Consider the following 12591-nt stretch of genomic DNA (forward strand, 5'->3'; position numbering starts at 1 on the left):
CCATTAAATTGTTTTTTACAACTGATTTAGTTGGCTAGCCTGGCTCAAATAAAACTTGAACAAAGCTAATCTATGGGGTGGGTTACATATTTGGGATGTTAACAGATGTGCCCAAGGCTCAGGGAGATCAGAAGGTCACAATAAAGCTCAAACATGTTTGTGATGGCTATCAAGTATCTGTCAAGTATCAAAATGAGACTGTTGTCCTTCCTCAGGGGTCTGGTTCGCTAAAGCACTCTGCTCTGTACCACAGGTTATGTCACCTGCTTATACCAACATTATTTTTGATGCTAAGTTCTTCATGCTTGTCAGGTGTAGTTTTATGACTTTGCCTTCAGAAATTTAAGCCCTTTTGTTTCGGCAGCCACCATCCGTTTGAAAAGTTGAAGAAAAGCCTCAGCCGTGTGCATTCAAGAGACCCTCCCTACCCCAGAGCCTCTGCTTAAACACCGCAGCAGCTTCAACTCCTGAGCTGTATCATCCTTTTTTCTAGATGCCACATCCTCCAATGATGGTTCAAGCCCCAGAAAAAAAAAATAGTAGCTGAAAGACAGCTTTAAAAAACCCAGGATCTTAAATTTTGAAATTTCTCTGAGTAGGAGTCATCATACACCACGTGTCATCAGAAGCTGCAAATTTGCATGAACAAATATGTCTCATGTCATTTCAGATTCAGCCTACAATAAATGAGATCATGGCTTTTTGGAACATCTGTACAAGACTACAGGTGCTCTTCTTTTAAGTTCCAAGGTGATTGAAGTTTTGAGAGCTTGGGTGTACTCACCAGACCATAACCTCACTGGGTTAACTGCCGCTAGGGGTAAACTGTAAGGTTTTGGCATCACTAATTTCCAACAGTAGGCCTAATTCAACTCCTAACCCACAGTGCACTCCAGCTTTCAGCCGCCCCGTGAGTGGTGTACCTGATTGCATTTTCCTCGCCTCCTTTTTCTTGTGCCCCTACAGCCCCAAAGGAGCTGCGAGAGACTCCAAGGGAGGAAGGTGCAGATCAGCTGATAAGCAGAACCTCGCTGGGCTCCCAGCTGCTGGCTCCCACTGAGTTTCAAGTCTGCAGAAACCATAAGACTTGGTATTTCAGACAGTAAGACACTGTGCCTCCTACCACGACTGTGGTTCTTGGTATCTGCCAAGTTTGAGACTGAGCAGCCCCAGGAGCTACGAGCATTTCCTCGGGATGCTGTGGCCTCCTGGCACCACCAAGCGCCATTCCAAATGTGCCCCTGGCCCTCCGTCACAGGTTACTTAACGTCACTCTTCCCTATAAATCTTACCTGGGTCCAAGCTTCTTCGTTCATTGGTGGCTTTTTGTTTGGGTTTTTTTTTATTCAAGTATAATAATTTTATAGATTAAAATTGTATAGGAAAACATTTTTGGAAACTGCCTTATTTCAGATAGATACAATCTGAAATTATTTTTATGCTGGAGAGAGAAGGACAACGGATGTGAAGATGCACCAGATAGGTAATGCTTGGTAAAGTTTATTTGATAAGAGGGCTGGTAAGGTGAGCAGGCAAGCAACTTACCAGTAAATACAAATCTGATTTGCCTCTTGCTTTGAAATATTTCATGTTAATTTGATTATAGTAGCTTCCAAAATTACTGTCTTCTTTCAGTAACTGCTCATTGTCCCACACCTCTCATTTTGATAGACGACTTTTCCTTTAACTATAACATAGTCGATCAAGGCTTCATGTCCCCCAAACTGGTAAATCAAGTGCTCCCACCTAAAAAAGACAACAAAATGTTTAAGAATATCCAGACTTGCTTAAAAGCAGGTCACACAACTACTTTACCCGGTGATTACAAAAGATTTGCCAAAAGTACAAAATCAAACTATCGGAAAACACTATTCCATGCTTACGAATTGATCTCTTGTTGCATGAATACAGTAAGTTAATGTACAACTCAGTAGAGAATTCCTTTCACAAAATAAAGAGGTATTATCTTCAGATAATTTGTAATTAGGCATGGATTATTTGTAATATTAGCCCCAAACGTTTTAGGCTTTACTTTCCACTGGAGCGATTAAGGTGAATGAAAGTGGATCTAAAATGCTAGCAGTGTCCCCTTTTTTCAGATGAAAATAACTTCTAAAGCATGAGGAATTCACTAACCACTCCACTATCCACAATATGGTGAAAAACAAAGTCTCTTACATTAAATCACGTTTCAAATGACAATGGAAGAACAAACCTTGATGAATTTATGATAACAAGATCCCCCTGCTTGCCAGTCTCTATGGAGCCATGCGTGTCCGATTTTCCCAGCGCATAAGCTGCATTAATGGTGGCAGCTGCAAGTGCTTCATTCATTGACATCTTCATGTTTACACAGGCCAGATGCATCACCATAGGCTAGCAGGCAAGTTAAGTGGAAAATGGGAGTTACCAGTAACACAAAAAAGCTGTTCATGCCTCAAATCCCTAAGCACTCTCCTCCCTCCTTTTGCAACAGAAGGAGTTGTCCTGCATGATGTAAATCTTGCCAAGTCCTAAATGAGAACTCTAAAATCAGGAACTTTGAGAGCCTTATTTATAAGTCTTGCAGTGCATATGAAGAATAGAAAGCCCTTCTAGTTTCAAGGATTTCTGGCAAAAACTACCAACCCACATAGATAAGCATGAGCAATTGTCTAAGCTGGGCACAACAGCTCTCTTTGCAGATACGAACACTGTTTTAAGTGCACAAGAGCTATACACAGGTTGTAGTGGTAAGAGATTTCATAATTTTGTGGTGTCAATAAGTATTAGGAATAGCTTACCATTGAAAAACAGTATGCATTAGGATTAAAGTCACTGCCAAGAGCAACTATAACTCCTTCTTCTAACATTTTTCTAGCTTGAGGTTGCTTCAGTCTAGTGGGAAAAAGACACTTATCAGTACAACTCGCTTAGTTATTACATGATGAATCACAAGAGCAAAAGCCATCACTCCATATAGCTACATTCATGCCTTCAGTTACTATTTTGGAGACAAAAGGCCAAATTCTCCTCTTGGCTCCCTACCTATTAACGTACGCAGAGCATAAATGGGAAGCGTGCTCCACTACTTCTGCAGTAACAGCACGTGGCAGCAGCCAGTACCAAGCAACAGGCTCCCAGCCACTGAAATTCTGGTATATATCCAGACCTCAGCCACCTAAGGATTTACAAGGTGAAAATCTTCATTGCTCAAAAAAGTTATTTTCTCATCATTATAGCTTCAAAGACAGGCTCCCAAATATGAGCAGTGGCATAAGCAATGCAATAGTCCTGTCCTGATTCTGTTGGCAATTCAAAAAACTAAGTTGAGGCTGTGAATTTATTTTGTATACATTAGAGGATTTTCTCACTTAGCAACATCATTGCAAAAGAAATCTTCAATAACTTCAATATCTGGAATAGCCATTTCAAAATTGTTCAGCCACTGGGTTAATCTGGGTAGGTGTTTGCAAAGGTGGGCACTAGGAAATAAACTCTCTGAGAAGTTTTAGCCATAGTTGCTGCAAAGCAAACGGTGCCAAACATCATGTAACAATAAAAATGAAACATTATAGCATCTGCTGCTCAAAAAGTAGTTTTAAAAGCACTGCAGTTAACAGAAAAGAACAACAAATGACATCTCAATGAAGTGCTTACGTTTGGTACAAGACAACCCTCTCCCTATAAAAGCCTCTTAACAGACTTACAAGACAATACCACCTGCTCCTGCACAAAACGATGCTCTGGGAGTTAACCGTGTTTAAAAAGATTTGTCTGAAGAGCCTTTCCCCATCCTCACAGGTCCTTCCAGCCTCTGCATCCTCTGCTGTGCCCTGCTGCCAGGCTCCCTAGGAGTCCTGCAGGCAATGGTTAGCAAAGACTAGCCATTAAGCAACTCCCCAGCCAGACTCTGTGGACCACTTCTGGCCATCAGGTGAAGCCCTGGCCGCTACTGCTTTTCTTAAAACCAGGGGAGAGAATAGGGGCAGGACGTCCCGAGGTCTGAGCAATTACAAGTGGTACTGAAGGAGCTGAGGGAGGCCAGCAAAGGATGTACCACATCGCCTCATAGCAACTTCTCATATGCTGCACAGCTTTCGGCACTCTGATACTCTTTTAAGCAGTTATCTGTTACATCTCTTCTTCGTTTTTAGAGCATATTAGACTGGGAGGCCTGTGTTCAGTAAATAGTGCACCAGACACTGTAACAAATGAGACCTCATTTCCTATGGCTCGTTATTATCCCCGTCTTAGACTTATCCTGAGGTTATAAACTTTCCACCGCATGGAGTCTCTGGAGTAACACGTGAGTTACAGCGCAGCCTTTTCCACAGGTGCCTGCATCTGTTGTCTCCTTCACCTCCCTGCCTGGGGTCTGTTTGCAGGACCACACGTCCTCCCTGAGATCTGTATTCTGGCAGTGTATGGAGTTGCAATCAGCTGGTGGTTCAAAAGCACTGGTGCAGGACATGGATAGCTAACCGCAAATAGAAACACAGGCATGGATGAAGACATGAACACAGGTGGCAACAGCACGAGCCTCGATGCCTCAGAAAGCAGGCTGCTGAAAATAAACCAAAATTAGCTCAAGGATCTTCTCTACACAGGACGGAAGGTTTTATTGTGTCATGGTCCTCATCACCGAGTTGGCTTATTTTTGGCATTAAGGGTAAGCAGGTGATCCATCTATGCTTATCTGGAATACCTGCACATGGAAAAGAGTGTTCTTAAGGCAATTCTCCTCAGTGCTGCCTGGGTAAAATCAGATGAGCTTTTAAAAATGCTACCCACAGACCTTCAGTGCTTTAGATAACCAAAGGATACATTTCCCAGCAAAACCTCTGCAAGAGAGCAAACACATATATTGCAGACATAATTTGCCTGAAAAGAAGTCAATTCAGTTTTCAAAGGCTAACTGGCTTAAAGAGAACCAGTCTAGTTTTCTTCTTAAATCAATGCCTGATTATCACCTTGGCCTTTCATAAGGCTTAAATTCCAGCATTGACTGAACCACTCAAAATCTACTGTGAGACTTCTGAGAAGTAGGGCATTGCTTCGTTTCTGAGAATCACCACCAAAACCAAGACACGAGTAGGCTCATTCAGCTCTTTGTATTTGTGATTTTCTTCACCAATCCAGCCTGATCCTTAAGGCATAGATACAAGCTTCCACTTTTACATTAAAAGACCCTAAAACCACAAACATGGTTTTGCTGTTACAAAAGTTTTCCTCCAATCTAGTGGCCTTACCTTAGCATGTAGGCAGTTGTTGGTAAAAGGACAGCGGCGCACTTAGCTCTTGCCATTGCCGTGATACCTTCATCACTAACTTCTTCCAGGTGACTGATAGCCCGGGCTCCCAGTTCAGCGCCAAGCTAAGCAAATTTTCAAGAAAATTACTCACTGTTCTCAATTAATTCAGTAAAGCAGTGTTGTTATCAAATGACTGGAGGAGACAATTCACTTTTAAGATAAAATTAACGAAAAGAAAAAAAAATAACCAATGGTTGAAAGAACAAACAAAATGCAGAGACAAAATATTTGCTAATTTACTGCCGGAAAAGTTGATCGCAAAAAGGTATTAAACATCCATGGGGTGGAAGTGCACCTTCAGTGGCGGTTTTAACAGACTAACATGCAAACTATGGGACAGCTATGGATTAAACCACTCTTGTTCACAAAGTATCCAGCAGAAAAGGGTTGACAAAACTGACACTGGTTGCAGAACTAGTAGCGCAACTGCTGCTTTCAATGGTGAAGCACCAAAAAGGTTTTTATGATCAATCAACTTTTTGGTTTGTTTGTTTGTTTTTAAATACAGCAAAGAACAACTTGAGCAGACCCCACAAGAAGGAAGCAATATTTAAATGATGGTGAAACATGGTCTCAGAGTGACTTTCTTGATCAAGATATCTGGGAGCCTATTCTTGACTAAATCATCCCTCTGAGTGTGCTCACTGCACATCTGACTTGTCACTGCTAAGGGGACGTTTAAGGAAAAAAGATTTTTCAAGTTGCGGAGAAACCATGTTTTTGTCATTCTTGGGTTCACAGATATCCACCTCCCCCATCTATATCCCATGTGGAAGATAAGCAAAATCAATGTTTGATTAGGCAGTGCTTGTTAATCCCAGAGGTCAAGGCTTCCTTCCCTGTCCTTAACTCCAAAGCTGCACAAGGGCTGCACTTTCTATCGTCTGATAGAAATAGAAGTCTATGAATGGCCTATTTTATAAAGTCTTGGAAAAGAAAACCTTGCTTTTGAAAGCTGTGATTCTTTCAAAAATCCAGCTCTCACAAAAGCAAAGCAAAAAAGCAAAAATGGCTTAACCGAATGTTAAGAAAGACATACCTCAGCAGATTTCATCGGATGGAGTTCATCACCATGGAAGTTAATCTGTAACCCTATATCTTTTCCAGCTTGAAGAATTCTCCTAGTAGAATCCAGATCAAAGACCCCCTTCTCACAGAACACATCTATATTGTTAACATGTATTTCACCACTTAGTTTGAGTTCTTTCAGTTTAGGGAGGTGGTTATTGATAATGTCATCTGCGGCTTCAGTAGCTGTCTTCCCTCTAATGAAAAGAAAATGTTACAGACCCATAACATCCTTGAAGTCTGGCAAACATTCAAACTGTGCATGCAGTTACTAGATTATTTTAAAAAATGATGCAAACACAAATCACTCAAAACCCCTTCAGATTAAAAAATTTAAAACTACTGTAATTCATGCACTCTCAAACACCAATTACTTTCCATTCAAAGAATATGAGATTGTATTACTAGATATTTTTTATGATATTACCTTCCTGGATGCTAACCAAGACATGTGAATTTTAAAACTAATTCTTCTGCTTTCCTATTCATATATTCTGACCTACTTATACTGTATTCTAAAACACAACTATTTAAAATATGCAAATGGTTATTTAAATATTTTAAACAGTATTAATGAAATATTTTTATGCAAGTATCAAAGCTCAAAGGGGACATGCAGCACAAATCATTATTTTAAATTTATCTCTCCTCCTTTTGTATCATTCAGAGTGATAGCTAGAGAACTCTTTCTAAATCAGTGCGGCCTCCTGAGGTTCAATTTGGCAAAACCAGAACCATTTATAAACCCTCTATTACTCAAAGATAACCCACGAGAGATCAGTGAAAGCCTTTGAAAGAGCAAACAATCCCCAAATCTGCAGTTGAGTTAGTATTTTGCAATTTTAAGATCTAAAGATAAGTGACGTACTGCAGCTAAATGTCTGTGACATCTCAATCCTCATTTCAGGCACTGGAAAGCATGCACAGACCGGCATTCTCCGAGTACCACATGTGGGTGAGTTGGGAGTTTCACAGTGACAGTAAATTCAAGAAGCCAAATTCTGCTCGGATTTATAAACGAGGTTGTGTGGTTATAAAGCAGAGCAGAACCTGGCTTATGGGCCTTCTGTTCACCTCTCACTGAAACAGCCGTTGGGGTTGCTCAAGCTTTTACCATGCCAAGCCTGCTCCCTTTTCTTCTCTTACTCTGCAGCCTTTGGAGGAATTTGGACTGAAAGATTAGCACCAGAGACAAGAAAAAACAGAGGGAAACATAAGTCTTGGTTTCACTTTTGGGGGGGCCATAATGCCCAAGAATTCAAAACTGCCATTGTTCTAATGCAAGAGACTTCTGCTCAGGAAATCAATTTGAAAATTTCTTCTTAAAGATGAAAGGGCCCAGCAAAGCTTTGCCAAACAAAAAAAAAAAAAAAAAAAAAAAAAGGAAAGGGCCCAGCGAAGCTTTGCCAATAAAAAAATAATAAATAAATAAATAAATAAATAAAAATCAGACAACGTCAAAATCATTAATTTGATTCAGAATGATGACTGGAGGGATGGCAGAGCAGTTATTTCTTTTCCCCCCTGCTGTGAGCTTTTTAGGTTCATTTCCTAAAGAACTGGAAGTTCTGAGGCTGGAAACATTTTTAAAAGCAATGGATGGGAACAAGGATCACTATAAACAGAGCAGCCTTATTTTTCTCTAGGATGGCTCAGGCTAAAGAAGCCTGCACCGTTTGGCGCATACTTCATAAAGATACAGTGCACCGTATCATAGTCCCACAGAATAACTGGGTTTGTAAGGACCTCTGGAGCTCATCTGATCCAACCCCTGGTGCAGAGCAAGGTCGGTTTGGTGTCAATCATGGGTAGCAGAAAATTCAAGCAAAATATTCTAGACATGAACATTTGAATGAAAAGCAAAGAGGATTTAAGAAGACCCAAACTGGAAAATACAGAAAATTCAGCATTTCCTTCAGGAAATTTCCTCAAATTCCCAACTACCTTTTCTCCCTACTTAAAATAAAATATCCTCACTACCTACGTTTTGTTATGCTTGATGTGCATCAGTGAGGACAGAATCGTGCGAAGACACGGTACACCTGTCTTTCTAACACATAAGATTTGATATATTTATAAAAACACTGGAATTTATTTCCTGAGTTTATAGAAATGTTTGAAATATTTTGGTGGGAAATACTATTTATCAGGATTTTGACTGAAATACTCCCAAGGCTTTTTAGGGGAGGAGGAAAAGAAGGGCTAAGAAATATACATAGTTTGGGGTAAAACCTTGATTTTATTTTACCATTAAGTCCTCCAAATTTTAGTACAACTTCTTGAAAGAAATATTTGGTGTTTTCAGTAGACTTCAGTTACTTTATTCTTAACCATCTTCCAGTTACTGAAGATGATACAGAATTCCTTTTGAATAGTTACATTAACAAAAGATAATTTGCCACCCTGCCCCAAATACACAATCTAATGAGATTGCAAATAGATTTTTTTAGGTCATGTTTTCCTGAATGTCAGAAGAGTTAATTTTTTTTGGAGTATGCTTTTTTTTTAAAAAAAAAAATGAACACCTCTTAAATATTGCCACAGTATCCCTGTGATGCTAGGCCTGTCTCCATCTTATGTGCCTTGTTCTGCAGCAACCTACCACTTAGTCTGGCAAAACATACATTTCATGTACACCTATCTAACTAAAACTCATTAATTCTTTCATACAATGAAATCTGGTAACTTGAAGGTGTTATTTTCATCATAGGGGAAAAAATGTCAAAGTGAGAAAGGCTTGTTACAGTATGTCTGCCTGAGCCACCAAAATAGTTGCGATTAAGCACATTTACTTTAATCTTCTACTCATCACATACCTATAAGATGTATGCAATTCTTCACTGCATGGAAGCATAATTAAGCTTTGTTTACCGAGGTGTATAAGGATTAAACACAGTATTTTTTTTCTGTTAGCTGGTCAAAATAAATGCTCATGGCAGAGACTAAGCTTGAAGGGTAGCAGCAAACCCAAGAAGAACTTTCTGTACAGGAAACCCTGTAACCTGGATAATGTTCAGTGTGAGCATCAGCTGGAGGCAGGGATTCCGTGCTAAGCTTATGTTGACACTTGGCAGCCATAAAATGCCGCTTCCCCATCTTCCTTTAACTTAAAATTTAAGAGAGCCTTCTGTAAATACTGGCTATTGTTTTAAATATGTTATATCTTAGGAGGGCTGGGAAGAAGAAACCTTTCTGAAAATAACAGCCAATTTCCAATGCAAAGCAGTAATACTTAACAAGAGCAAGAAAAAATCAAGCCATATTACTTCGGCACAGAATGAGCTCCACAGTACGTTGAAGAAATGCCAATATCCATGGATTGCTTAGCGCGTTCGATCACCCTGAGCATTTTGAGCTCTGTTTCTAAGTTTAAGCCATATCCACTCTTGCACTCAACCAACGTAGATCCTGCTCTGCGCATGCGTTCTAGTCGGTGTTTGAAAGTATCGAACAGCTCTTCTTCTGTGGCCTTCCGAGTGTGTTCCACGGTAAAATGTATTCCTCCCCCAGCCTGGTGGATCTCCATATAGGATGCACCTGCCAGCTTGGGGACAAAAGAAAACAAAAACCAACCCACCCACCCCCAATACAATTAGCATATTTTCTATCCAAGGGATTCTGGAAAGTGCCTTGAGGTCTCTTTGCAGTGAGAGAGAAAAAGAAGGGAGAAAAAGATCTCCGTTAATTCTTCCTCCCTCCCCCTTTTCTCTCCCCTCCACTTAAGATATGATGAAAAAAGCAACTTAAACAGAATTATTCTGAAGATTTGCTTCTCCCTGAGCCCAAGGGGAAAATCTATCTCTAGCTCAAAAAATTCATTTATGTGGAAAAAAAGAAAAAATAAAGCAAAGATTTAGATGGTAATAGAAGGTGGCACTCCTATATTGCTTCAATTAATGCAAAAATGTATCAAGGCTGGTTGCAAAGGCTGCAGTTACACGCCTCTCTAAGCCTACCAGTATTCAAAAATCATCCCTCCTCCCTCAGTTAGATCATCTGACAGGAATTACATTTTTTTCTACAAATGAAAGATGGGAGTCACTAGAAAGTAGAAATAGTTATGCATAAAAAAAAAGAGGAAGAAAAATCCAGCTGTGTACTTTTATGCCATTACCTTCATTGCAAACTCATGAACCCTATCGCCAGCCCACACTGGGTGTGTATGTGCATCTACCAGGCCTAAAGAAAACAAATAAATGTACACTCAGGTTATTTCACTGTGTAAGTGAAAAGCTTATGAACATGCAAGCAAATGAAATGGACAGCAGAAGCTCCCCATAAAGCCTCTATTGGTTAGAGAAAAACAAAAATCCAACCAGCCAAAAATCTAGGATTTTCCTCAAAGGCTATTCATTTTCTTTCAAATTTGTTAGGTGTACTGGCTGACACCTTATGCAAAATGTCTCTAGGTAAATGCACCAGCTGCTCAGTTTCTCATGTTGTTTCGACGACATTTGCAAACTGGAAGAAGTGATAAATTACAAACTTTTAAATAGTTCATTAGACTTTAAGTCTGTGTTCTTTAAAAAAAGCAAAGTGCTTAGGCTTGTCTTAGCACGCTAGCACTTACTCTAGCAATAGACCACTTATTCCAGCAGGAGCTTTTTCTATGAGCTGTGAAACCAACACTACTGAACGCCCAAGCTCACTGCAAACAAAACGGAGGTCTAACAGCTCGTGTGTTAACACCACTTGCAAAGTTTAACACACAATTGACTTGCCTTGGTTTATTTTTTTATCAGGAACAGTTGCAGAGTATGTGACTTAAAATCCTGCACTACCCCTTTGCCTCCAACTGGCTGCGGGCAGGATGGACTGAGGTCCATGGCTGAACGGCTGATGGGAAAATAGTGGTAAATCTGAAAAGCCACTCAGCGGGCCGGCTATGTTACCATTATGACCTATGACACAGAGGAACAGACGTTAAGACGAACCAAGAGGAGACAAAGCTCCACCATGAAGCCAAAAAAACATCCGAAGTGCTGCAATTTTCTGCTTGCAGCACTCCCAATGAGGAAGTTACAATACTCTGCCCCTCAACATGAGATATTATCAAACCGATGCTGAATACAGAGGCAAAAGAATGGAGGGATGTTTAATACACATTTACTTTGTCTCTAAGCACTTGCCACCATTCGGCACTTTATCATTACAAGAAAAGACACCTACCTGGTAACACACACTTCCCAGAGCAGTCGATTATCCTTTCAAACGTTGCTCCTGAAAACTGATTGCGAATAACATCTGCCTGGCCCACAGCTTTGATACAACCATCTCTGCAAACAACAGACAACGAAAAAAAGCAGCGTGAGCCTGTTGAAAAGTCAAGTGCTCACCGACTGAGCTCCTGGAGCAACAGCTCTCTGAAAGCAGGGGTAGGGACCTTCAGCAGGGCTGAAGATGCACACAGGAGGTGGTATGCTGATCTTACAGATGCATAGAAAACAATGCGGCGATGCCATGCATTTTCAAGTTGTTTGCCATAGCGCTTGTCACATCCTCTGCTTAGATCCCTCAGCACTCTTCTGCTCTAATTTCTGCTAGACAACATTAGTCTTCTCTTGTGGACCAGCAGATACCCAGCGCTCCTCCAGCAAGTATCTTTAGGGCACTCTTCCCCTCACGGAAATCAAACTGTCATCGCCAGACTGCCCTGCCTGGACCTGAATCACACCCTTGCACCCTTGGAAGCCATCGGGATAAATCTCCTCGGGGCTTATCTTCAGTTCAATAGTAACTTTGTCCCAGTGGAGCTGGAGGGTGGTCCTGGGAACCGTTCTCTGCAGTTGAGGGATCCCCTCCAGCCACGCATGGAGCTCCACCTCACCTACACGAGAGGAGCTTCCCAGGGCACGTGCAGCACCCCTGTCCTTTAATCCTCATCTTTCTCCAGCTCTTTTCAAGCCACGGGAATAGTAACCGGGAATCATCATGGGAACCTCGCTGAAGGTACCTCTGCAGTTTTTAAGAGGCAAACAGCAGCTGGAGCATTTAGAAACGGGAGAGGTGTAATTACACACGTTGATTATTAGCTATAATTTAATTAATTACACAAATTAGTTATCGGGTCGCTATTAGTTCATGTCAGTTCACCTAGAAAGAAAGCAGAGGCAGAGGAGGGTAGCAGTTAGCATCGACGCCGGGCGAGGAGCGACCTTTTAGGAGGCTGGGAGCGTGAACACAGCCTGACGTAGGCAGTTATCGGGATACGGATCGGAGCAACCAAAAT

General features: G+C 40.9%; 1 protein-coding gene across 1 annotated transcript in view; it reads right to left on the reverse strand.

Moving 5' to 3' along the window:
• Nucleotides 1-1631: 1631 nt before the first annotated feature.
• AMDHD1 (amidohydrolase domain containing 1) overlaps nt 1632-12591 on the reverse strand; it is an 11602-nt gene continuing 642 nt past the window's right edge. Inside the window, exons 2-10 of the mRNA XM_035900997.1 lie at nt 12045-12189; nt 11532-11638; nt 10477-10541; nt 9629-9906; nt 6334-6559; nt 5232-5356; nt 2784-2877; nt 2216-2376; nt 1632-1746 (exon numbers count right to left, since the gene is read on the reverse strand). Coding sequence (XP_035756890.1) covers nt 1632-1746; nt 2216-2376; nt 2784-2877; nt 5232-5356; nt 6334-6559; nt 9629-9906; nt 10477-10541; nt 11532-11638; nt 12045-12189 — 1316 coding nt within the window. The remainder of the gene's footprint in view (nt 1747-2215; nt 2377-2783; nt 2878-5231; nt 5357-6333; nt 6560-9628; nt 9907-10476; nt 10542-11531; nt 11639-12044; nt 12190-12591) is intronic.

Source organism: Egretta garzetta, unplaced genomic scaffold (assembly GCF_000687185.1).
Source record: "Egretta garzetta isolate BGI_Z169 unplaced genomic scaffold, ASM68718v1 scaffold38, whole genome shotgun sequence".
In the NCBI taxonomy this organism is placed as follows: domain Eukaryota; kingdom Metazoa; phylum Chordata; class Aves; order Pelecaniformes; family Ardeidae; genus Egretta; species Egretta garzetta.